At 48.1% G+C, this 27,194-nt stretch overlaps 1 protein-coding gene across 2 annotated transcripts in view; it reads right to left on the bottom strand.

Moving 5' to 3' along the window:
* Window positions 1–20,895, bottom strand: part of FAM174B (family with sequence similarity 174 member B) — a 33,167-nt gene extending 12,272 nt beyond the window's left edge. The window contains exons 1-3 of one of the 2 annotated variants that reach the window (XM_081229022.1): window positions 20,423–20,895; window positions 17,016–17,093; window positions 1,971–2,102 (exon numbers count right to left, since the gene is read on the bottom strand). In XM_081229022.1, the coding sequence (XP_081085148.1) occupies window positions 1,971–2,102; window positions 17,016–17,093; window positions 20,423–20,766 (554 nt within the window). In that variant the 5' untranslated portion in view covers window positions 20,767–20,895. The remainder of the gene's footprint in view (window positions 1–1,970; window positions 2,103–17,015; window positions 17,094–20,422) is intronic. The other variant, XM_081229023.1, reaches the window with a different exon arrangement.
* Between the last annotated feature and the right edge of the window lie 6,299 nt (window positions 20,896–27,194).

Below are 27,194 nucleotides of genomic sequence, written 5' to 3'. Positions count from 1 at the left end.
ACACTGATGGAGAAGTTTTTGAAAGACATCTTTTCCAATACCTAAATCAATGGAAAGTTATTCCATGTTCATGAATGGGAAGAGTCAACATAAAGGGCCTGATTCTCTTTTTTTTCTTTATTGAAGTACAGTTGATGTACAATGTTATGTAAGTTACAGGTGTACAATATAGTGATTCAAAAATTTTAAAGGTTATAGCCCATTTATAGTTATTATAAAATACTGGCTGTATTCCTCATGTTGTACACTATATTTCTGTAGCTTATTTTTTTAATTTTTTTGTGGTACGCAGGCCTCTCACTGTTGTGGCCTCTCCAGTTGCGGAGCACAGGCTCCAGACGCGCAGGCTCAGCGGCCATGGCTCATGGGCCCAGCCGCTCCACGGCATGTGGGATTTTCCCGGACCGGGGCACGAACCCGCGTCCCCTGCATCGGCAGGCGGACTCTCAACCACTGCGCCACCAGGGAAGCCCCTGTAGCTTATTTTACACCTAATAGTTTGTAGTTCTTAAGCCCCTACCCTTATATTGCCCCTTCCCCACTTCCCTCTCCTCACTGGTAACCACTAGTTTGTTCTCTCTATCTGTGAGTCTGCTTCTTTTTATTCTGTTATATTCACTAGTTTGCTGTATTTTTTTAATTCCACACATAAGTGATATCATACAGTATTTGTCTTTCTCTGTCTGACTTATTTCACTTAGCATAAAGGGCTGATTCTCTTTAAATCAATCTACAGAGTCAATGCAGTTCTACTTGAAATCCCAAACACTGTTTTCTTGAATCTAACTCCTTTATAGCCAAGAATACCCAAGGCTGTGCTGGAAAAGGACAAGTCAGGAGGTACGGAAAAGCTGTGTGTGATGTGACTCTTGCAGGTCAACCTGACTGGGTGACACGGTGCCCAGATAGTTGGTAAAACGTTAGTCTGGGTGTGTCTGGGAGGGTGTTCTGGCTGAGATTACAATTGTCTGGGTAAACTGAGTAAAGCAGATCGCCCTCCCCGGCATGGGTGGGCCTCATCCAACCCACTGGAGGCCTGAATAGCACAAAAGGCAGAATAAGGGGGGATTCGCTCTCTCTGCCTGACCGTGTTGGAGCTGAGACATTGGTCTCCTCCTGCACTGTCACTGGAACTTACACCATTGGCTCTCCTGGTTCTCAGGCCTTCAGACTTGGACCTTTATAATAAATCTGTTTCTGTGTGTGTATATCCTATTGATTCTGTTTCTCTGGAGGACCCTGGTGGGGAGGGAGGAGTCTCCGGATAGGGTCCAGCCTGGATTTGTGTCTCAACTTTGCCACTAATAGCTGTGACCTTGGGCAACCCATGGCCCCTCTCTGGGCCTCCAAGCCCTCATCCCTAAACTACACCTGCCCCCAGCTCTAACACTGAGAATCTCACATACCCAAAGTAGTACTTCCCAAAAGAAGCCAAAGCCCAAACTACAATCCTGAAGTCAAAAAGTCATTCTGACTTTCCTACTGGCCACGTTAAAGAAACACACCTGCCTTTGGAATTCAGCGGTAAATTCCATCCAAGGAGTAACCCCCACCCCATGCTCTCCATTACCAACTAAGCAAGGCTGAAAAACAAGTTTCCATTTGTGTGCATGGCACGTGGTACATGGCGGTTGCTTGGACCAGATTCCCCACAGTCTGTACATGACAAGCTCATTGTCCGAAATTCAGCCCTCCTTTCGCTCCCACGAAGCTGACTTCTCGAGGGTTCACATCAGGAAAGAGATGAGAATAAGCATTTCCCTGCAAGCACTTCCCTGCTGGCTTTCTGGGTGCTGTGCGTTCCTGGGAGGGATCAAAGCAGTTCCCCCCTAGAAGCAGAATGCCCCAAGGTCAAAGACTTAGCCAAAGAACAAGAATACATGCCTGGCCACTCACTGTCTTCAGAGGTGAACCGCCCCACCTCCCCAAGCCAGCGAGCCCAGGAGAAAGCCACTGTTCCCACCCGGTACCTGTATTTGATGTCAAATACTGTGGAGTCCTCGTCCTCGTCATCCTCTTCGTTCAATGGGGCCATTTCCACTCGCTCGGCTGGAGTGGTGATGATGTCATACTTGCGGGTCTTCTTCAACCTCTTCCCCGACCTGGAAGAGGGGAAACACATTCCTGAGACCTCAGAGATGCCCACTGAGGTAAGCCACACTGCTGCCCCCAGCCCGGCTCCCAGAAGATCTGACAAATACCCCAGCTCCTCCACTTCCAGCCATGGGACCTTGGGCGGGTTCCTGACCTCAGCAACCCTTGTGGTCCTCACCCACACCTGCCCAAAGCACCGTAAAACCCAGTGATCAAGATCTATAATGCCCAAATGCAAGATTTTAAAAGGCAAAATTAATGCAAAAAAAAAATACATGATGAGCAAAAGACCAAAATGTTCAACATGGACGGAACTCAGCCCTGCCCCTGGGCTGGCATGATGCCCCTCATCCCTTCATTCCCTGGCCCCTCACCCTCATCCCAGCCCTGCCGTGTTGGCAGGTCACTGCTCCAAGCACAGGCGTCGCAGCCTGGCACTGTGTGCCTTGCTCCATGGGCCAGCCAGGTGGATTAGAACGCAGGCTTGCCCACTTTCTACCTGTGTGATCATGGGCAAGTCAGTCAATCTCTCTAGGCCTCAGTTTCCTCATAAATAAAATGGGATGAGAATAGTATCTGTCCCTCACAGCCTAGGGAGGATTAAGGGAGATGAGGCATTTAACAAGCCTCCACACAGCAAGCTCTCGGCAAAAATGACTGTCTGTGAAAATAATCAACAAATAGGAGTTAAACGTGCTACAGCCTCTCTCATGTGACAAGGACCTGTACAAATGAGTATTGTTTCCATCACAAGGATTTATGAGCATTGGGAGTTATAACCCTATGCTTTTACCTCTGGGATGGTAGACGGTCACTGGGCACCACAGGGAAAGTGCCGAGCAAGCCTTTCCATCTCCAGTGTCAGACCCTCTGCACGAAGCACAAGACACTGATCAGGGCACAGCTGAAAGTTTATGATGCCACAGGGAACAATACTGTTATTATGACTACTGATGCTCTAAGCATTTATTTCTGCACTATTTTGAACTTTTTCTTAAATGCCTTGTATTCTCTGATGTCCCTCCTTCCTAAAAAATATTTGAAACTTTCTATGAGAAACCAGCCAAACCCCCCAAAATCATAAATGGGGTATTGAAGAATCATATTCTCTAAACATGCTTCCTGCACACTGTAAGCCGTACCCAGCTGGAGACCACATCAAAGACACATGCCGGGTCTCTCTGTCCCCAGCACACAGAAACTCCTCAAGAAGTTTGCAAAACAATGAAAACAGAAGTTCACCGTCAAGTAAGGGTTTCTTAGCAACAGCAACTTGCTCTTTTCTTACCTAGTATTATTTATCAAAGACATGATTTGTGAAAGGATTGTTTACATAGAAAATATAAATATTTATCTATACCTTTGGCTTAAAGCAACCTGTACTACCTATAGTACTGCTTCTTGTGGTTCTTTGTGTAGAGACTTTGGGAAATCAGCTATAAAGCCTGACAATCCCCTAGCCTCATTACAAAGCAATTTGTCCTTCCTGCTTTCATCACAGGCACGCTCGCAGAGGTGTGGGTGTGAAACTGCGTGGATTTCAAACACGTTGCAGCACGGTGCAAACACCAAGCCAGGTGGTTAAGAGGTAAGAGGGGCACAGCCAGTCACCTCCCCAGTGGCCACGGGACAACAGTATTTTGGAAGCAGGCTTTGTATGGGAGCGTAAATGCTTACGTTATATATACCACTGGTCCAGATGCTCACAAGCAACAGATTCTTGTTTTCTCTCCACCTCCCCACAAAGGAGTAAAACAGATCTTAGTGTCCTGCCCCAGATGACATAATCCCTGACCAATTCAATCTCCAATACTGGATGGGGAAATTTAAGCCCAGAAACGGCTCCATATGCCACAAGCAACCCAAGACAAAGCCACAAGGAAAACCCCCCACCCCCCAAGCCCTCTAGACTAGGCTCAAGCTCCGGATCTACACAGACGCACACATCACACTTTTCTCAGAAGTCTCCTCTCTCTGCCCTGACGGGTCACAGCTGTTCAGAGGAAGCACCTGGCTTTGCAAAGGAGCCGGACTTGCCCTTCTATTAACTGTGCCCAGTGCCAGGGCTGCCCATTCCCAACACACATCTGGACAAGCATCCGGAACGCTGGAATAGGATTCGTCCTGTGGACCCGAGGGCTTGAGAAAGCTCCTGTAGATGCCCGAAGAGACTGGCGCCCAGATGATTTCTGGATGAAGGTCACCCTTGTATGTAACTGTTTTTCAAATATCATGAGGCTTATTAGCACAGGGAGATCAGCTCGGTGCTTTGTGACCACCTAGAGGGGTGGGATAGGGAGGGTGGGAGGGAGGGAGACGCAAGAGGGAAGAGATATGGGAACCTATGTATATGTATAACTGATTCACTTTGTTATAAAGCAGAAACTAACACACCATTGTAAAGCAATTATACTCCAATAAAGATGTAAAAAAAAAAAAGAAAAATGCAAAATCTGATTCATAAACCTGGTCCTGCACTTGGAACTTGAAACCTCGCTTAGTCTTTGGCTCTGGAGCAGGACTGACTGCTGACCCTGGGAGAAGGTTCTGGAGGCTCTGACTTCAGCCCTGCTTCATGGAAATGGATCCCCATCAACCATAAAATCACCTTCCTTCTTCCTAATTGTTCATAGAGTCTTGTGATGAGAAAATTAACCTGCTGAGCTTAAAATAAGACCCTTGAACACTTACCACGGGAGAAGCTGGAACACAGCCCAGCCTCTAGAACACCATGGCCTACTTGCTTTAATGACAGCCATTCCAAGCAGGTCACCTGAGAAGGTAATTTTAAACCTCAAGATTACACCAAAGGTTCAGTGATGGTTAATTTTATGTGTAGACTTGACTGAGCCACAGGGTACCCAGACATTGGCTCAAGCATTATTTCTGGATGTGCCTGTGAGAGTGTTTCTGGTTGAGATTAACACTGGAATTGGTAGACTGAGTAAAGCAGATTGCCCTCCCCAACTCAGGTGGGTCTCACCCAATCACTTGAAGGCCTGAATAGACAAGAAAGGCTGACCTCCCACAAGTGAGAGAGAATTTCTCTTGCCGGACTGCCTTTGAGCTGGGACATCATTCTTTTTTTTTTTTTTTTTCCTGCATTCAGACTAAAACTGAAATCATAGCTCTTCTTGGATTTCAAGCCTGTATGTGTGCATACACACACACTCTTGGTTCCATTTCTCTGCAGAACCTTGCCTAATCCAAAAGGCCATTAGCAAGAACCCTCATACATGCATCAAACACCAGTTCTGACACAATGAGCTGAAGAAATTACATTTCAAATAATCAACTCTCTGAGCCACAATACCTTTCACAAAAAAGGAGTACTTTCTGCTATTTCACTACTGGACATGTTAATAAGGGAAAAACAGGACTTGTGAGAAGTTGAAAGAGACTCAGCCTCATCCATGGCAGAATGTGACTGACTGCGCCAGAGAGAAACCACACGTGTGACTGGAGTCGCGTGGGGTGGGATGGGTGGAGGGGGCCTCACCTCATGTATTTTTCAAATTAAAAGGTGAGCCCTTCCTTTACTAGCTGTGTGTGAGTCAGAAGCTGGGAAATGCATGAATAGTCGATCAGCGTTTCCCGCAGACCCTTAGATTCCCGAGCCTCACTGTCCCGGGTCAGAGAGCAGAGACACCCTGCCTCGGAGAGGAAGACGTGAGATAAGGGGAAAACAGATTCGTTCGAAGCCTGTATGACCTCACCGAGTCCTGCTGCCTCTTCTGAGTGTGGATGCTCTAACGCATCTTTTCTGATCAATAGCAGTCCCTAAGAGTTGAGCTCCTCCCGGGTGCCAGCTAAGCAATTTACATGTAAGATCCCATGCAAAACATATAAATCACCCTACAAGGCAGCGCTGTTGTCTCTGTGTTCCAGACGAGGAAACTGAGGCTCAGAGAGGTCGATCTCCCCAGGACCGAGGACCAAGGGCTGCCCCAGCATAAACCTCCCTGGAGGCTCACCTTGAACCACCTCGTGCCGGGCAAGAGGCAAGGTGCCAGTTCCCCCACTCACTCCCTCTGCAAGCCCACTCCACACCACCACTAGGCTCCGCCTCCACTTATCTTTAACCCCAAGAAACTCTTTGCCCTTGGTACAAACTTTCTGGAACTTGTCGCTTACCACAGCTCACACATTCCTATTTCAAACTGATCTGGGCAGACTTCTCGTAAACTCTTTCTAACGGTGACTCCCTCAGGACACATGTTGGTTTGGGGCAGGCCAGCCTCCATCTCCTCCCTCCTTTGGGCATCTGTATCCTTAGTGAATCCCCCTCTCCATGGTCCCCGTGGGTGAGGAGGCCTGACCACTGGCCACACCCCCAGCTCCAGGAGTGGACCATGGGACTTAAACCTGAGTCAGAATCAGTGTATTGCAACCCCCGGGGCCATGGCTGGGAGGTTGAGGGGAGTATGGGACTAATCGGAGCCAGTGACCTTTGCTAGGCAGGCAGGAAAGGGGTCAGTAAATCACCCAGGTGAGAGCTGCATCGTCACCTTCTAGAAATGGAACAAAAAGCCAACATGGTAGAGGACAGATTGGAGGGAGAGACCAGGCTCCAAGTCTACTATGATGCCAGCCCTCCTTGACACCAACAATGCTACTCTCTTTGTCACTGAAGCCAGTCTGGTCAGGGCTTTCTGTCACACACAAACAAAGGAACACTAACCGTTGTCACAGGGTCTCGAAGGAAAAAAGGCATGGCTGTAATGATAAACACCATCTCGGGATTCTCCCACATTTTAACAGCAAACCTTCCACTGTAAGTATAATTTTCCCATTTTGTCAAATCCTTTAAAACCCTAGGACTCTTCCCTGTTTCTGGTTCTAGAAACAAAGAACCATACATATAACGCACCTCAGTGACAACATCGTGAAAGTTTTCACTCAGGGCGACCTGTGAACAGGTTTTCCAAGACGACAAACATCCTGGTGATCTTCCCACAGGGCTGTTCACCAGCATCCCGGTCTGAGGAAAAGGCAAAGGCTACACAGCTGCAGAGAATCTGCAGTCACCCAAGTGTCCCCGGGGGGGCAGTGGGTCAGCCTCGAGGACACAGTTTGAGAAAGAAGCAACTGGCTCTAGACAGAGCCCCAGGTTAGAGTCAGACTTCGGTTTCTATCCTGGTGTTTCTACGTACAGCCCTGTTTCCTCGTCTACCTGGGGGTGGGTGGGAGGCACAAGCAGGAAGGCAGCTTTGCCACAACTGTCACAGTGCTCCCCGCCCAAGAAGGGGGAGATTCAGGGAAGTAGGAAGGGAAAAGATATTTCTGGCCCATCTGCAACAGCATGGCCCCTTCGCCGTAACTTTTCTTTTCTGGTACAAGGTCCCGTTAACCAAGTGGCCTCCACGAAGAGACGGTGGCATTTACTTAAAGGGTGCTTTTAAGTAAATGCCCACGTTGTGCTTCACAGGACCCAGCAAGACCAGAGAAGCTTGAGAAGAGACAAAGGATCGTTCCACTGGGGCCAAAACAAACATTTCTAACTAGACAGAAGAGAAGTTCAAATTCTCTTACTCTGAAATGTAATCCTAAAGCCAGAGGGTTTGTTTACTCAAAGGCCCGCTCAACAGCTGGTCGGAAACTGGTTTCCCAATGCGCCCCAGCGCACGGCTCAGGCAGACACGGAGGCTGGGGAGCAGAGTGGGAGCCAAGAGGACCCACGTGGAGAGGGGCCTGCCCTCCCCACCCTCCCCTGCAAAGAGACACAAAACAATGCAAAGCCGGACGGGTTAATTTGCTGTCGGAAGTTCAGTTTGGGGGTGCGGCGGTCAGATCCATAGGCTGCACGTCCAGGGGTGCGATTCCATCTCAGCCCTGCAACTCCTTCGTCTGTGAGCCTCCTGGCAAGTCCCTCACCCTGAACCCAATTCTTATCCACGTCACGCACTTCCCGGGTGCAGCTAGGGTGCTGGTGGCAGAGCTTACCGCCGTGGGGCTTGGGAGGGAGATGGGGAGTGACCGATAACGAGCTCACGTTTCTTTCTGGAATGACAACAGTCTTCTATCATTGACTGGGGTGATGGTGCACACCTCTGTGAATGTACTAAAAACCATGATTTGGACACTTTAAATGGGACACCTGTATGGCATGTGAATTACACCTTATAAAGCTGTCATTAAAAGCAGGAAAGGTAGATATATATGTATGTATGTGTATCTATCACATTCATTCATTTCTATACTAATAAAATCTCTCTGGAAAGAGTCACAAGAAATTGACAGCATCCGGAGAAGGAAGCTGGGTGGCCAAAGGGCAGGCTGGGCTGAGAAGGAGATTGTTCACTATACCCTCGGGCTCCTCGTGAATTTCAAACCATGAGCTATTTTTAAAACAAACAAATAAAATAATAAAATTCAAAGCAGATAATTAAGATAAAAATTTAAACAGACCACGTGTGTGTCAGGCCTGCCTCTCGGACAGGAGACCCTTCTCCTGGAGAGGCCCGGGGCGCCCCCTGTCCCATCCAGAGGCTGCCTGCCGTCTCCTGCTCACCTGGTGACTTTAGGAGCCAAACCCAGCATCTCTGACCTTTCCTCCGCCTGAGCTGTTTTCACTGTGAAACCCATTAAAGTAGCTCTGTGGCTCAAGGACCAGCTTTCTGCTGAAACCACACTACTCGTTCCAAAGAGCATGTTACCTTTGACATTTGGAAAATTAATAAAGAAGATGAAAACGGCATGTGTAGGGGAGAGATCAAATCAAGCAGCTGCTGTGAGTTAGCTGCCCGCCTTCGCAGCCGGCCGAAGCTTCCAATGCTCTGAGGACAGAGGCCTTTCCTGTTTTTTGTTTGTTTGTTTTTTTGCTGTATGCAGGCCTCGCACTCACTGTTGTGGCCTCTCCCGTTGCGGAGCACAGGCTCCGGACGCACAGGCTCAGCGGCCATGGCTCACGGGCCCAGCCACTCCGCAGTATGTGGGATCCCCCCGGACCGGGGCATGAACCCGTGTCCCCTGAATCGGCAGGCGGACTCTCAACCACTGCGCCACCAGGGAAGCCCGCCTTTCCTGTTTTTAACCTCCGATCTCTACCCTGCATCTTCCCCCTCAGAACATGACAAAACTGAGCCTTCCCTAGAAAACCAAGCAAACTTGGAGAAAGAACACGACCCCAAAACCCACTGTGCAGCCCCACCATGTAGGGAAGCAGGTGCCGGAGAGCCAGTGACAACAGCACCATGTCTCCCAAGAGAGGGCGATGACCTGGGATGGGCCCCAGGCTCGGGGGCAAACCGAAGGCTGGCGACCAGGGTACAATTCCCGAGCACCAGCCTCCTCCCTTTCCAGCCTTGGGCACAGCCCCTGCGCTCTACCCATCACCATCCTTTTTTTTTTTTCCCCGGAACGCGGGCCTCTCACTGTTGTGGCCTCTCCCGTTGCGGAGCACAGGCTCCGGACGCGCAGGCCCAGCGGCCATGGCTCACGGGCCCAGCCGCTCCGCGGCATGTGGGAACTTCCAGGATCGGGGCACGAACCCGCGTCCCCTGCTTCGGCAGGCGGACTCTCAACAACTGCGCCACCAGGGAAGCCCTCACCATCCTTTTAAAGCAGTTTAAACGAGCCCAACACCAGCGTGATCTGAATCTCATCTGGCCCCGCTCCAGATGGGCAACTTGAGACTCTCGGTTACATGAGACAAAAGCATTTTCCTCTAGTGCAGTGAGAGCTTCAGGATCTCAGGCAGCCCAGCTCTAACAGGGCCCCGGCCAAGCCCTCCCAAACACAGGTGTTCCAGAGACTTCCAGGTACACGAGCAGCGCTGCCACACCTGACGCCTGTCCTCCCACCACGCCAGACACTCTGCTCCAGTACCAGCACCCAGTCAAGCGCGATGACTCAAACGCCCCAGAGCCCACAGGCGCAGGAAAGCAGTGAAGCGAGCCTGGTGTGATGTAAACATTAGAACAAACACGGTGACAAATGGCAGCCGATGCTCGGTCTTGGAGTCAAGGAGACATGAGGACTGGCGCTCACAAACACAGACGAGATGGGACGGTGGCTACCCAGCTCCCCGCCGCCCCCACTCCCCCCTTGTTACAGAGGCACTGCGTTTCCAGTATTCCCATCTGTTGAGAAAAGCAGATCTGGATTTTGATGTGAAGGCTCCCAATTTTAAGTGTTCTCAGTTACCTCAGTTGTTAAAAACACTGCGTGCGTATATGTGAAATCTAAAAAAACGATACAAATGAACTTATTTACAAAACAGAAATACACTCACAGATGTAGAAAACAAACTTATGCTTGCCAAAGGGGAAAAGGTGGGGAGGGATAAATTGGGAATTGGGGATTAACAGATACACACTACTGTATATAAAATAGATAAACAACAAGGACCTACTGTATAGCACAGGGAACTATATTCAATACCTTGTAATAACCTACAATGCAAAAGAATCTGAAAAAGAATATATATATATATATGTATGTATGTATGTATGTATGCATAACTGAATCACTTTGCTATACACGTGAAACACTGTAAATCAACTGCACTTTAATAAAAAATGAAAACAAAAATACTGTGCAGATCAAAACAAAACAAAAAACATATCTGTGGGCTGTCAGTCTGCAACCTCTGACTTAGCTTCCTGGCCATGGTTTATTTGGTCCTGGGTGCCACGCATGTGTGACACTGAATAACTGAGCTAAAATCATGGGCCCAGAGAGATGGCCTGATACTCACAGTCAACTGAGGTCCTAGATCTGTTCACCAGCAGTTCAGTCACGATGAAGAGGTACTAGTCATTACCTATACAGCCTAGCTGTTCCCCTCCTCTCCTGGGCACTGTCCCCTCAGGATTAACAAAGTGACACCACTGTTGACTGATCGCAACGCCGGCCTCCAGAACCCAATGCACAGCGTGCCCCGGGCTTACATTTCACACAGGACCACATACCGTTGACAAGCCTTAGGGTTCCTCTTCATAACTCCTCAGGGTTACGCCTCCACCTGCCCCCCACCCTTGTTTCCCCTTCCTTCCCTCAATCCCTGAGGGACAGATCCAACTCTCATTCTTCCAAGAAAAAATAATCACGCCCCGGCTTTGACCTGTTTAAGGAGCCACGTGAAATGTGGCCACAGCAAATGCCCCAAGACCTGTTCCTCCAGCTCCCAAGTGTGTTTGCAAAGGGTTGGGTCCACTTCACCCATCTGTGAGGTGCCAGGAGAGGCAAGCGAGGCCGAAAGTGAGGAAGGAAGCCTCTAGGGGCAGCTCTGTTGGTTCAAGGGCAGTGGCAAGATGACCGAGAGGGACTCTTTGGTGGACCCGGGGACACAACCACGGCCTTGAAATTCTGGGGTCACTGTGCTTCGGGACACACATCATAAATGACCCTTTCAGCATCCACTTGTCCCTGCCACGTGGTGGGGGAAGCGCGGGGGTGTCAGTCCTTGCCGCCACTGCCCCCCCCACTTCAGGGACAGTCCACACTTCAGGGACAGTCACTTCTTGACAGAACTCCCAACCCCGCCACCGCAAGCCAAGATGTCCAGCTGCGTGGCTGGCATTTCCGTGGTATCTCTGTCACCCTCGTTCTCACCAAGGCTTCTCCCCTGCCTGACCATCCCCTTCACCATGCCCACCTCTCCAGGCCCTTCTGGTCCTCCTGACACTTTCATCTTCATCCTCCTCTTCACCCACTCGAATCTCCAGTCCTCCCTACTGATCCTTCCAGCACCTTCCACTGGTCTCCCCCGCCATCCTGCATCCCCGAGGCAGCCCCATCACTATTCATCCATTCACTCAGCAAATACATATTAAGCACCCAAAAGGGGTCAGCATTACTAAAGCAGCCCTTTCATCATTACACTCCTGTATTCAAATCCTCCATTTGCTCCTCTGACCCACTACTAATCCCAAAATCCTCTGGCTGGGAGTCCTGTCTTCCAAAATCCGGCTGCAACAGGAAAAGGAGTGGGGGAGGAATGCTGGATCGGAAATCAGACTCCTGCCCTCACCAGCCATATGGCCTTAAGCAAGACACTTCATCACTCTGCAACTTGATTTACTCATCTGTAAAATGGGATTCCGACAGTACACTCCTCACAGGAATGAGGAAACATATAAAATGTTTAGCATAGAGGCTGGTATACAGTAAGGGCTTAATAAATATTAGTTGCTATTATTATTATTGTCACCATAATTTCCAGATGATCATTTTCACAAACCCTGCCCACCGCAAAACCTGCTCGGCCAGCCGGTCCTGGAAGAACCTCTTCTTCTTCCACCCCATCGGGTCCTAATCCTCCTACTCATCCCCATATGCCTTCCCTGACCACTATGTCCCCCACCAAAGTCCCTGGGGCTTTGATAAGTCCTTTGGCAACTTATCAAGTGTTGATTTGACACATGACTCCCCTACAGAATTAGATTGCCTTTCACCTGCCAAGTAAAATCATACAAAGGCATTATCCTATCTCCCAGATTGAATTGGAAACTCCTTCACCTCGGCTGTGTTCTCTCAGCACCTTCTAGGCTTCCAGTGGGTCATTAAATACACTGATAAGATTGCTCCATCCATTCAGCCATGCTCTCTCCTGGGTCCCTGGCTGAGCATTGGGGAGACCCAACTGACCAGGCTAAAACCCAGCCCACCACGTCTTGGAGGCCCAGAAAAGACCAGGCTTAGCATTAGAACACCTGGCCTTGAGTCCTACTTTTCCTACAAACTCACCACTCACTGGGTGACCTTAACAAACCCTTCCCATTTCCGGGCCTCAGTTTCCTCATCTGTACAATGGGTAGAAGGAGGGAGACCAGTGGCACTCTCAGTGCAAAGAAACCCCACACCCAAGAGGTTACAAGGCCCTGAAGCTCTCCCAGGCCTGAAGAGCCCTACCCAGGCTCTTTGCCATGGGCCCTCTCCTGCTCCACACCTGCCAGTGAGAGGGGGTTACCTCCTCCCTGCACCCTCAGGAAAATAAATATCGTCTGGATTCCTGACAGATTGCCAGGAAGATTAAATACAGATTTTTAAAGTGAAACCATGACAACATGATTCTAAATTCATGGTCCCAGAATTTCCCTTTGTAAATAGTTAGAACCAAAACATCAGCCATAAAACTAAAATCCCAGACACAACCTATGAAGCCTTCTCTGCTTAAATCTGGGAGGGTTTCCCTCCTGTGACACTCTCCGTACAGGATGTCATGCAGACACTGACACTGGAGACCCCCACCCCACCCCTAGATGTGCCCCGTGTCTCCAGAAGGGCCTGTGTTGGCAAAGCCCCCAAACTCGATGAGTACATGGGCAAGAGAGTTTACAGGCAAAGCCAAATAAGCCGGAGGGCTCAGGGTTAAATTAAAGAGGGAATTTCCTCCCTTTCCAACTTGATAGAAGGGATCAGTGGCAGGTCCTGAGTCCTCGCAGGCCTGTTAATAAGGGCAGTCATGAGGCACCTCCTTCCCCAGGGGAATTCAGTTGTGTGCAGGACCCTACATGGGTCCTAGGTGTCCAGGGAGGCTCACGCAGGCTAAAGAGTCACCAATTTCATATTTGCAAGGCTCAGAAACAGATGCACTTGACTGATGATCTTGGCCATATGGCTGAATCCTCATTTACAGGCAAAAGCAAGACCAAAAGGTTGGGTATAAATTACATCTGTTTTCAGAATCGTTTTTTAAAATACAATAGAACACTTGGCTGCTTAAAGGGGAGCCAGGGGTTTGATTGACCCAATCTCATTCCAAACATCCCAATAGCCCTGGGAAGCAGGTACTTTAATTAGTGCTGGGAAGCAGATGCCCAGAAAGGTTCGGTAAACTGCTCACGTAGACAACCAGGAGGCCTGCACCTGTGCTACTGACATCTCGGGCTGGATCATTCTTTGTTAAGCGGGTCTGTCCTGGGTACTGTAGGATGTCCAGCAGCATCTCTGGCCTCTACCCATAAGATGCCAGTAGCATCCCCCTCCCCAAGTCATGACCATCAAAAACGTCCCCAGAAATTGCTAAATGACCCCAAAGCAGGCAGAATCCGCCCCAGGAAAGAACCACTTGAGGGACCCTATTCCTCCCACACGCTATGACTTCTTTTCCAACTTCGTGGAAAACTGCATCAAGGGCATACTCTCTACCCTGTTTTTTTTTTTTTAATATGGATTTTTGCTGGGTTAGATTTATTTAACACTTTCTTTACTGTGGTGTGTAAGATTAAACATCCATGGGAATTGGATGAAAGTGCAACCTTCCAATAAGACCAATAAGTCCTGGGGATGGAGTGGGCATCATGACTATAGCTAACACTGCTGTGTGAGAGATGGGAAAGTTGCTAAGAGAGTAGACCCCAAAAGTTCTCATTACCAGGAAAAAAATGATTTTTTCCTTTTTTTGGCATCTATGAGATGATGGATGTTCACTATATTTATTGTGGTCATCATTTCACAATATATGTAAGTCAAGTCGTTATGTTGTCCACGTTAAACTTACACAATTCTGTGTATCAATTTTATCTCAATAAAACTGGAAAACAAAGAAAAAAGAAAACCCACTTGAAAAGTAAAAATTAAATTAAGATAAATATGTTTCACAACTATAGCTTCTCCCCCAAATCAAAACCTTGGTCAAGCAATCAAAAATGACCTCCTGATAAACAACAAGGTCCTACTGTATAGCACAGGGAACTATATTTAATATCCTATGATAAGCCAAAATGGAAAAGAATATGATAAAGAATATATATATGTATAACTGAGTCACTTTGCTGTACAGTAGAAATTAAACACAACATTGTAAATCAACTCTACTTCAATAAAATTTTTTTAAAATGACCTCCTGGTGCTACACAAGCACCACAATCTCAAAGTCATAAAAAGGGGCTTAACTTTCTAACCAGGGCTCTGCCCAAAGCTCCAATTTATTAAAATAATATTGATATACTAATGAGCAATAACTAAAAACTTTTCAGAACACTTTCCCCAAATCCTGAAAGCATTAAGCTTCTATATTTTCTCTTAAATAACTTTTATTCTTAGGACAAATGTAAATACACAGACAATGGGAGATCTGGGGAATCCAGGAGAAGCAGGAACGTTTTTATTCCTTTTCAAAGACCTGGCTTAGTAATTCACGAAGCTCCCGTGGTTCCGGCGTCTTCAGGACATGACAGCGTGCAACTTTGCCACTGATCCAAGTGCAACAGCTGGGCAATGTCAGATCACCTAGAATTTGTCTTCCTCTTCGTCCCCCAGGAAGCACCAAAACAACCCACCTTTCAGATAAGATGATTTTACACAGCTTTTGAAATAAGTGGCTGGGCATGCAGCCAACAGAGACCTGGGAGAAGTGTGGCCTGGGCAGGAGAGCTGGGAGACTCGACAGGACGGGGAAAGGATCGCCAGGAGGAAACGAAAGTCGTGGTTTCAGGTGGCAGTTTCTAACTTGTCTCCACCTCGTTCATAAGACACCACAGAGTAAAGTCAGACTCCCCCTCAGATCTCAAAGGGTAAAGTCAGACCTCAGAGAGCATGGGGGGCAAAAGGTACTGAACAGCGGCCACTGGCTTATGCTTGTTATTCCGGAATCCATGCAACCCCATGAGACGCTTTCCAACATCCAAAAATTGGAGGAGTTTTCTACTTCCTAAACACAGCTTCTTTATTGATTTCCTTCCAGCTTTCATAAACATGTCAAGCAACAGACCTAGGGAGGCTGGCCCTACTGTGAGCCAGGCAGAACTGCACACACACACACACGCACACGTGCACACACACACACACACATACACGAAGGTACTCTGGCTCAAGGGCACTCTGCCTCCAAACTGCCTTTCCCTCCCTCCAAGTTTGTCTCCAGTATTTAAACAGTTGTCCTTAATGATTCCAATACATGAAAAAGCTCTAAATGATTCTGCAGATGGGACATCAGATTGATTAATAAGTATGGGAAGAGACAGCTACTCAACCTCAGTAAGAACTGGAGATCTGCAAAAGCAAGCAATGAGATACCCAATCATACCCACCTGATTGAAAAACTTTAGAAAGTCAGACAATACTAAGTGTCAGATATGATGGGAGGATCTGAGAACCCCCAGATACTGCAGGTGGGAGGGTAAACTGGTACATACTCAAGGAAGCCGTGTAAGAGTACCCCTGGGACCCAGGAATCCCACTCCTAGGGGTCCACCCCAGACTCTCTTATACAGGCCCTCAGGAGGACACACCTAAGGATGCAGCAAGGAGCTGAGTGCACAGACAGGGAGAAAGAAAATGAATAAATGTCCATTGAAAGGAAATTCAGACAATGTAGAAATATATCATAAACAATAAATAAATACAAAATGAAGAATCTCCCACAGTCACACGTGTACACACCCATACAAAAAATTCTTTGCACATTCATATATATATATATTATTTATTTATTTAATGAGCTCATACTACACATGCTGTTTTGTAACCTGTTTCATTCAACAGCATATAGTGAGTTTATTATTTTTTTTGCGGTACGCAGGCCTCTCAATGTTGTGGCCTCTCCCGTTGTGGAGCACAGGCTCCGGACGCGCAGGCTCAGCGGCCATGGCTCACGGGCCCAGCCACTCCGCGGCACGTGGGATCTTCCCGGACCGGGGCACGAACCCGTGTCTTCTGCATCGGCAGGCAGACTCTCAACCACTGCGCCACCAGGGAAGCCCGTGAGTATTATATTAACATCATCATTTTTCACAGCTGCACAGTATTTCATTGTAAGGACTACCATAATTTAGTTAACCAATGCTCAATTGTTAGATACCTAGGTTACTTAAACCTTTTCACTATTAAACAGAACTGCTCTGGACTTCATTGGCCATGCATCTTTGCTTCCTCTTCTAAGTAATAAAATTAGAAGCAAAGAATAGGTATTGCAGTAAAAAATGTGCGTACCTTAGAAATGGACCTGCTTGGTTAAAGGTATATATCTTTCTTACCACGATACACATTCTTTGCTTCTAATTGTAACAGTTGCCTTGGATCCACATTCTTTCTGTTGTCTGGCAAAGCGACTCCTTCAGGGAAAACAGACACACGGGTTATGTATAAGCAATAATACTTACTACACTCTTCCTCCTTTACCTCCCTCCCTTCTCTGTATCCATCGTTAAGGAAATGGCGGCCACTGTCCAAATAAGTCCCGATCTCACAGGTTCCCAGCATCAGCCATGCAGCTCATCACAGAGGACATTTTGAGAAGCATCAGCAAAGCATCAGCAAAGCAAAATACTTAGGGGTTCATTCATTTGCTAAAAATACCTTTATCAGATGCCAGCTTGTGCTTGGAGCCACAGCAGGCGTTAGAGAGGCACAGACGATTAAGGGCCAGTCCTGCTCTTCGGAGCCCTCTGCCTGGTAAGTTCAGCGACACCCTTGAGCCCATGTAGAAAATCCCAAACTCACATGTGCTCTGGAAGGGGGCCTTGCTGGGAGGCTTCTCGGAGGAGGTGACACACAGGCAGGCAAACAGCAGTGAGCTGGCCACGTAGTCTTGGTGGTGGAGGGGACCCCAAGCAGAGGGTCAGAGGGACATGCAGGGCTAAGGCCACCAGATGCTGCTGGAGAACGCCTGAAGGTCCAGCAGGGCGGGAGCAGTGGGCAAAGCTGAGATGGGGGCTTGAGAGGGAGGCGGGGCCCTGGTTAGACAGAGCCAGCTTGCCACCACACTGAGAAGCCTGCGCACGGGGGGATGAGTGAAGAGTGAGACCAGACGAGGGAGGATGGATGGGAGTGGGGACAAGGCTGGCTGCAGGAACACCAGCCTGAAGGGTGCTGCTGTGACTCCAGACACGAGGGAGGGAGGTGAGTCAGGCAGAAGGGCTGGCAGGTGGGGAAGCTCCCGTGGGCGAAGGGGTATGGCCCAGATGAGACAGTCTCAGGGAGACTTGAGAGGCAGAATGGCCAGGATGTGGTGACTGCACGCTAAGGGGCTAGGAGGGGAAGCAGGTAAGGAAGACGCCCAGTCAGAGCAGCAGGCCTTTGGGAAGCCCGATGAAGCGAGCGTGCAGAGGCCCGTGGAAAGGTCACAGTACAGACCACAGACTTGTAGTGTTCTAGAGTCTACCGGATGACTTATTCCCCTCCCTGGGATGCAACTTTCTCCTCTGCAAAGGAGCACGTGGGACCTGTGTATCATCAAGGCCCTTCCCAGCTGTAAAATGCTGTAAGTTCCTGTCCACATCAGAACTGGGGTGTCAGCTGTCCCCCTGGAAACTCGCCCCAACAAGAAGGCCTTCCTGGAAAGAGAAGGCACATCCATAAGCAGCCTCTCCTGTGAAGTCGGAACCTTCCTCCAACACCCAGCTCACAGGCCAGCAAGGACCCATCCCTTCCAGCCCTGAGTACCGGCTCTCCTGCTCAAACACGTGCCCTCACATCTGGCCACATGCTGCTTGCTTTTCTCCCCCGCTCCTGGGTAATACGGAGCAGACTGGCAAAATAGTTCAAATACCGTCTTAAGAAGTGCACCGCCTTGTGGGCTGAGCAGCCTATTTTGAGCAAAATGTTTCAAACCTCCAGGCTCAGAGCTGCTCTAGGCACCAACGTTCAATGCAACTGAACAATCAGGAAGGCAGTAAAGGACTATGGCACATCTGCTGAAGGCCAGGCCGTCCTTCGGCATGGGTACTGGATATGCCCACCCTCCAGGACTGTCTTCTGTGTGTGGGAGCCACCAGCCTGGCGTGAGAAGGGCCGTATGGAGGATGCACAAGGCTAGGGCTGGGGGAGGCCAGAAAAGGAAGCAACCGCCTGGCTCGGATGTCCAAGAACACTACCCAGAGGACGGAGCATGGGAGCTGGGCCCCGGTGGCTGCGTGCAGTCATGGCAAGTGTGCAGTGGGAACTGGCCCAGGAGCGGACGAGCACAAGCCAGCAGCAGGGAGTGTCAGGAGAGAAGTGACAGGAGGTTCCTAAGGGCTGGCTGATGGCCACAAGGTGCACTGGGGCTAGTTTGTAAGGGTCTGAATGCCACATCCAGGTAGTGGCTACAGGGAGCCACTGAAGTTTGCAAGCAGAGGATGAAGGGCAGAGGGAAGGCTGGGGTACAGAGAGGGGCAATTCAACGTCCGCTGCACATCAGGGGATCAGCACAGTGAAAAACAATGTAGCCGGAGCCAGGGCAGGGGATGGGGCGAGGGGATGTGGGCCCACAGTTCCCCCTTCTCCATTTTCTCAGGACCACTGCCATTTAATCCTATGGCCCCACAAAGAAACACCTTGACTCAAAGTCACACAGCAACCAACAGCAAACCTCAAGGGAGAGCTCCCAACCCTGCCTTTCCAGATCTGGTTTCTGCTCCTGCTCTGAAAATGCTCATAAGCCCCTGGCCCCAAACCTCCAACAGCTGATCAAACACCCAAGCACACTGTATACTCTTGGAAGGCGAAGGAACAGGCTGTGAATAACTGACACACACATGCCCAGATTTCCCAGAGGCCCGCCTGAGTAACAGGACACATTTGGTTCATTTCCTGCAAAACCAGAATTTCCCAGGCATTAGGGGAAAATGCATCCCTCCCTGCATCCCCTGCAGCCCTCTCCATCCCCCTACTCCAGAGACCCCGGCCATCCTTTCTAATTTCCCACTTTCTCCCTGAACTTGAGCAACCTACAAAAAGCCTCTCCAAGATCCCTCATGCCCCTGCAAATCTTCATTGCGGCAGTTCATTCAGGCAGGGTGGTAGGCAGAAAGTCACTGAGGCCACCAAGGATGGCCAAATATCCTAAAGCCCAGCTCCAATCCCTGGCGCAACGCGTGCCTCCAATAGGTGTCCCCACAGGCTAGACACTGCTTCTTTTGGTAGCAGAACCGATGAAAAGAAAAAACAGCAGGTGGTGCCTGAGAAGCCCTCAGAGGGAACAGAGGGAGGCGCAGCAAGGTGGGTAAGGTTCAAATCCTACTTCCACCACTGAGCTTACTTGAATAAGCCACCTTCCGGAAAATTTTTCCTCATCTGTGAAATAGGTATAAAAATAAATTCCGTGTAAGGTTGTCATAATTCGGAGCGCTATGGATAGTGTTAAGCATTAGTGGAGAGTTAAAAGGAATTCAATATTTTTTATATATTTATGGATATATATAGATACATATCATAGCTAGAGCTAGAGCTAGAGCTAGAGATAGAGATATCGTTCGAAGGGGAGAAAATTCCTAAAGTGCGTAGCAGGGAAAACCAGCCGAGTGCAACCCTGTGGGGCAGGGCCGGGAGTCCCAGGCTAGCAGGAGCGCACCCAGGCGCTGGGGCCGGAGCATCGGTGCGCGCAGGTGCGGCGGGCGCGCAGTGACAGCAGGTTGGCGGTGCAAGTTGGCCCGCGGAGGCTGCAAAGGGGCGGCGGACCCACCTGAAGACGCGCAGCAGCAGGCAGGCTATGAGGAAGGCGGAGAAGGCGCACGCCACGATTACAGCCGCCTTTAGGGTGGGCAGGTCGCGGAGCAGGCTGGAGATGCGGGTCACCAGGGCGTCACCGCTGCTGTTGGCGCTGCCGCCGCCGCCCGCCGCCTCCCCGGAGCCCATCCCGGTGGCGTTCCCGGGCCCCGGGCCGGGCGGCGGCCGCGGCTGGCGCTCGGATCCGGACTGCGGCGGGGCGGCGGACTCGGCTCTGCTGGCGCGGGCGGCGGGCGCGGCCAGGAGCGCGAGCAGCACCAGCAGCGGCAGAAGCCGCGCGGGAGGTGGCGCGGCGCGCATGGTGCGGTCCGGCGGCCCGGGGTCGGGCTGGGCGAGCGCGGCGGAGCCCTGGGTCCCGCACCGGCGCGGAGGCCTGCACCGGCTACTCCCGCGGCGGAGCCAGGCGGCTGCGCGGTGCTTGGCAGGAAGCTGCGGCGCCCGGAAGAGTCCGAGCCGCCCGCCGCCGCCGCCGCGGCCGCCGCCACCAACACGTTGCACAGAGTCATTCGACGGGCCGCAGCCCCACGTGGGCGGGGCAGGCCACCAGGCCCGGTGCGGGCTGCGCTGCGCTCCGGGCGGCCCCAGTTCCCCCGGGGCCTGGCACCCCCTTGGAGAAGTAACAATAGCCAGGCGCTGTGCTGCACATTTCACATTTTCTCTATTTGATTTAATCCTGCAACCCCCTTAGGAGACAGGTATTTCTGTTACCCTCCTTTAATAGTTGATTCAAGACCCAGAGAGCCTGCTCGTAGCAACCCAGGTTGTGTCAGACTAAGAATCAAAAGACCATGGCACCCGGGGCAAGCCTCCATTCTACAGGTGCGGAAACTGAAGCCTCCAGAGTGAAATGGGCTGTCCGATGCAGTGCATATAGTTCATCTCCCCAGTTAACTTCTTTTTCTCTGAAAGAGTTTCTTATGGCTTCGATTTTTCAGACATTGTGCACCTCTGCTTATGAACTGGATTAGGATGTGCATTTCTGCATTCATACCTTTGCTGTGGAATAGTCTTCCTCCCAAGTTGAAGTTTCAGACCCCAGGGAGTAATTGGCTTGCTGCCTCTGGTTTGTAAGCTAAATTATACTTAAGTGGAGAAAGACAGTTATGGATGTTCTAGTGTGAGACCCAAAGTTGGGAACTGATGCAGAGCACAAAGGGCTTTCCTGGATCACTAGGAACTATACTGCAGGCCTCAGGTTCCACCTTTCAGCATGAGGATGGATCCTGGCAGGAAGCTCTCCAGTAACAGGTAAACAGGTAAACACACATGACAAGTACTCAGTGACCTTAAACAGCTCACTCCTGGTCCTACTAAAAACAGCAACAGATAAATAAAATATAGTACAGTGTAGTAGTTAGCTATTGCTTCCTAACAAATTATCCCCAAACTTCACAGCTTAAAATACACACATATATTATATCCGAGTTTCTGTGGTTTAGGAATCTGAGCATAGCTTAGCAGGGTCCTCTGCTTCAGGGTCTCTCACAAAGGTGCAATCAAGGTGTCAGTTGGGGCTGGGGTCTCATCTGATGGCTCAACTGGGGAAGGATCTGCTTCCAACTTCAATCACTCGTCGTTGGCCAGATTCAGCTGTCCGTGGGCTATTGAACTGAAAGCCTCAGTTCCCCACTGGCTGTTGGCCAGAGGCTGCCCACCGTTCCTTACCACGTGGGCCTTTCCAACATGGCAGCTTGCCTCATCAAAATGTGCAAGTCTAGAAGACAATAGAAAGACCCTGTTAGCAAGACAGAAGTCACTGTCTTAGGAAACCTGACCACAGAAGTGACATCCCAACACCTTTGCTATATTCTGTTGGTTAGAAGCAAGTTACAGATCTTATCACAAGGGAAGGGAAGTGTACAAGGGTGTGAATATCAGGAAGCAGGGATTATTGGGGCATCTAAAAAGCTGCCTGCCACTTATAATGTGACACATTTTGATTTAGTGGGATGAACAATAATCAGGTTATCAGAAGTCATCACCCAGGAGGTACTATTTGAAATGCACGTTGAATAGTCCAGCATGCCCCAGTGGTGAGAAATTTGGACAGATCACATGATTTAGGTCTCTTCCAACTCTAAAATACCACTTTATGGTATGTCAAAAATGTGTTGGTAGAGAGCCAGCATTTTATCATATCATCATGATAGAATTTAGAAAATAAATTTCTTAAAGGACCACTGGCAACGTCCATGATTTTGCAGCACTGCCCTCTAAGGCATAAACCTCAGACATCACAGGCTTATATTTTTGTCCTTATCAAAAATTCCTGCATGGTAGAGTAAAGAAGGCCTGGGCCTTGGAGCCTTTAACCAGGATGAGAGGTTTGACCGCTGAGTGGCCTTGGCCAAAGACTTAACCACAGAATTCAAGTCTTTAATGTCTAAAGTGAGGATAATAATACTTAGCTCAGGAAGACCACTGGATGCCTAAGAAGGGAGAAAACATTAGTGCCCTTATCCTTCTTTTGCCACAATTCATGGACTGGAGTAGACTGGCTTAGTTGTTTAAAATTGACTTAACACCAAGAATGTACATAAATGTTAGGTTATTTTAGTAAAGTGAAACTGTAGAATCTTTCCTTCTTCCTGATTATTTGCTGTGCAAATCATCACAACAAAGAACTTACTTATAAATTGCCTTAAATTAGATTTCCTTAAACATTTTGAATCAACCAACCATAAACAATGACATTTTAACATGGAACACTGCTGACAGGCAACAGAAACCAACTGGGGCTGATTTCAGGAAAAGGGAGTTTATTGGAAGCACGTTGGGTTGCTTCTAGAATCAACCATAAGCTAAAGCAGAAGTTCTAAAAGTGTGGTCTGGGGACCCCTGGGGTCCCTGAGACCCTTCCAGGGAACCTGCAAAGCCAAAACTAATTCCATAATAACATTAAGATGTTATTTGTCTTTTTCACTGATGGTGCAAAAGCAATCGTGATGAAAACTGATGGTACCTTAGCATGAATCAAGACAAACTATACTCATAGTAATTGTATTCTTCATGACCATGCACGACAGAAAAAAAAAAAAAGAGCCAGTTTCATTTAATAGTGTCTTTGATAGAGCCATGAAATGATTAAATCTTGACCCTTGAGAACAGAACATTTTACTGTTAGATGTGGTAAAATAAGAAGTATGCATAAATCTCATCTCCTGCACTCTGAGCCATGATGAGTGTCTCAAGAAAAAAACACATGTGTGATTCTTAAAGTTGCAAACTGAACTAGCCACTTTTTTCATGGAACACCGTTGTTAATCAAGAGTGCCTGACAAACTTCAGACCTGGTCTTTGGCAGGCATTTTCTCAAAAATGAACAAGAATGAGCCTGTCACTTTAAGGATGGCAACTGACAGTATTGTAGCCAATGATAAAATTCAAACCTTCAGGCTAAAATCTGAATTTTTAGAAAACTTATCCATTAGGAGGCTTTCTGCTGTGAGCTGGACTGCTTCCCAATACTTCAAGACTTTTCTGATGAGCTTGGTGGTGATACTAAAAAGTGTGGCGTTTCTGATATTATGTAATGAAATATGTCAAATTTTGAAATATCTGCTTAAATCAGCAAGCCAATTTTTCTGCATGGCCAATGCACAGTGTTACAAAATCATGCTTGGGTAAAAGATCCATTCGAAGTGCAAGATAGACCAATGGATTTTGATGAAACGGAGTATAAATGTTCATTGGGGCTTCCCTGGTGGCGCAGTGGTTGAGAGTCCACCTGCCGATGCAGGGGACACGTGTTCGAGCCCCGATCTGGGAAGATCCCACATGCCGCGGAGTGGCTGGGCCCGTGAGCCATGGCCGCTGAGCCTGTGCGTCCGGAGCCTGTACTCTGCAACCGGAGAGGCCGCAACAGTGAGAGGCCCGCGTACCAAAAAAAAAAAAAAAAAGTTCATTGATATGGTTCCAGATTTCACAGTGTAATCTTTAAGAAACTACTGCTCACAAATTTTGGTGTGAAATTAAAGAAGTATATCCATACTATCTGAAAAGGCTATTAAAGTTCTCCTTTTTCCAACTGCATATCTGGGTGAGGCTGGATTTTCTTCATATTTTTCAACCCAAACAACAAATCGCAACAGAGTGAATGCAAAAGTGTATATGAGAATCCAGCTATTTTCTTTTTTTTTTGATAGAAGTTTATTTTATTATTAAAATATAGTTGATTTACAATGTTGTGTTCGTTTCAGGTGTACTGCACAGTGATTCCATTTTTTTGCAGATTATATTCCATTATAGTTTATTACAGGATATTGGGTATAATTACCTGTGCTATACAGTAAATCCTTGCTGCTTATCTATTTTATGTATAGTAAATAGTTTGTATCTGTTAATCCCGTATTTGTAATTTGTCCTTGCCCCCTTCCCTTTCCCCTCTGGTAACCATAAGCTTGTTTTCAATATCTGTGAGTCTGTTTATGTTTTGAATATGGATTCATTTGTATTAGTTTTTCCAGCTATTTTCCAATAAATCAAACCATAAAGAGGTTTACCAAAAAATGTTGAAACAATGCCACTCTTCTATTTTTTTAGAAAATATAGTTACTTTCATAACAGTGTATCGATGTTAAAATGTTAATGTATTTATTACCCTGTTTCTAATTGAATTAATATTTTAAGATGTTTTCATTTTAAATCTCTAATGCAGTAAATATCAGTAGGTATAACCCACATAACAAAAGCTCTTTGAGGTCCTTCATTTTTCTTAAGACTGGAAATCAAAAAGAGACCAAAATTTCCTGAGACCAAAAGATTGTTTGAGAGATGATGAGCTTAGATAATCAGGCTTGGGTGGAAAAAAGAAGCAAATCAATTAGAATATTTTCTGCTATGAGAAACAGAAAAACCCAACTTGAACTGAGTTAAACAAAAAGGAAATCTCTTCTCATATAAAGGAAGACCCAGGTGGTTGATTCAGCAGTTACATGACGTCTAGGACTCTGGATTTTTCCATCTCTCTGCTCTGTTGCCCACAGCACTGGCTTCAACCTTAGGAGGGTTGCAGTGATTGCTGGTCACAAGAACACTGCAGTGACAACTGGGGTAACCTGCCTTCTGGTTCATATACATCAAGTGAGAAAGAAAAACCCTTCTTCCAATCGTGGAATAGAAACCCTCCTCTTGGACTTCCCTCGTGGCTCAATAGTTAAGAATCCTCCTGCCAATGCAGAGGACTCGGGTTCAATCTCTGGTCTGGGAAGATCCCACATGCTGCGGAGCAACTAAGCCCGTGCACCACAACTACTGACTGAGCCTGTGCTCTAGAGCTCGTGAGCCACAACTACTGAAGCCCACATGCCTAAAGCCCATGCTCCACAACAAGAGAAGGCACTGCAATGAGAAGCCTGCACACAGCAACGAAGAGTAGCACCCACTCGCTGCAACTAGAGAAAGTCCGCGCACAGCAGCAAAGACCCAACGCAGCCAAAAAACAAACAAACAAACAAACAAAAAAAAAAAAGAAACCCTCCTCTCAGTCTGATTGGTCCATCTTGAGTTGTAGCCCATCAGGGGAATGTCATGCACTGATTGGATGGGATCTGCCTCAGAACTAGGGTTAGGACAGCCCCCTGAGGAAAATAAAAGGAGAGGGAAGGTTCCGTTAGAGAGGAGGAAGAGAAGATACGGATGCTACATAGTCTTCCCCTCCCATTCCAACAGGCAAGAAACAGGGAACTGAGTCTGGCTGGATTTCTAGAACCAAAGCCAAAATCAGACCCCAGGAAGGATCCTGTTAGGGAAGCTACTGACCAGTGGCCCTGCCCAGCAGACGTTCTGCAGGCTCCACCATCACCACTGCCGCCTCTGTAACTGGACATAGACGCCACTGCCATCACCACTGCCGAAAGAGTGAACCTCTAAGCTGCTTTTGAATCTCATCACTCACTTGAAATTCAAAGTCCTGGGCTGGAGCATCTGATTGGCTGCCCTAAGTCACATGTCATTGTCCCAGCTGTTCAAGGAGGGGAAGAGGGCATATTTCACCCCCTTCAGCTCCGTATGAGAGGTGGAGTCCTGCTTCACCAAGGCTCACACACCACTGAGGGAGGCCACTTCAAACTTAGATGAAAATTCTTCTGAAATAATACAAATCAAACGAGAAGAGAGAGAGAGAGAGAAGGATAGATAAATGGAAAGATAAGAGGTACTTATATATACATGCACATATATGTATATATATATTTATATATATATACACAGCAAACACAAGAGAAGTAATTTAGTCCCAGTACACCATTTACTAGCTGTGTGACCTTGCTTAAACCTCTTATGCCTCCATTTCCTCATCAATAAAATACGGATAATAAGAGAACCTATCTCATGAGAGTATTTCCAGGACTAAATGAGTTAATACTTATAACATGCTTAACATGACATCAAAGAAATGGTACATGCTCAGCCAATGTTAATTATTAAGATATCAGAGCAATGAAGAAGGAACATTGAAATAACTGAAAATACTTAACTATACATTGTTTTTCCAACCTTGAAGGCTCACCAGTACCCAAGGGAAAGAGTTTCCAGTATCCTGCTTGGGACGCCTCCAGGGGCAGCAGCTGAGGAGCAAAACTAGCTACCTTAGTTAATAGTCTAGATTCCTTTGAATTCAGAGGAGGAACAGCCATGGGGCAGCTCTCACCTATTCCTGGTTTCACATCTGTCAGCCCTGAGGAGATTGGTCTCAGGCAAGTAACCTAACCCTTCAGAAGATCAACATT

This window comes from Mesoplodon bidens, assembly GCF_964165515.1.
Source record: "Mesoplodon bidens genome assembly, chromosome: 3".
NCBI lineage: Eukaryota > Metazoa > Chordata > Mammalia > Artiodactyla > Ziphiidae > Mesoplodon > Mesoplodon bidens.
The sequence above is the reverse complement of the archived record's forward strand: the minus strand, read 5'-3'. Positions and strand labels throughout refer to the sequence as shown.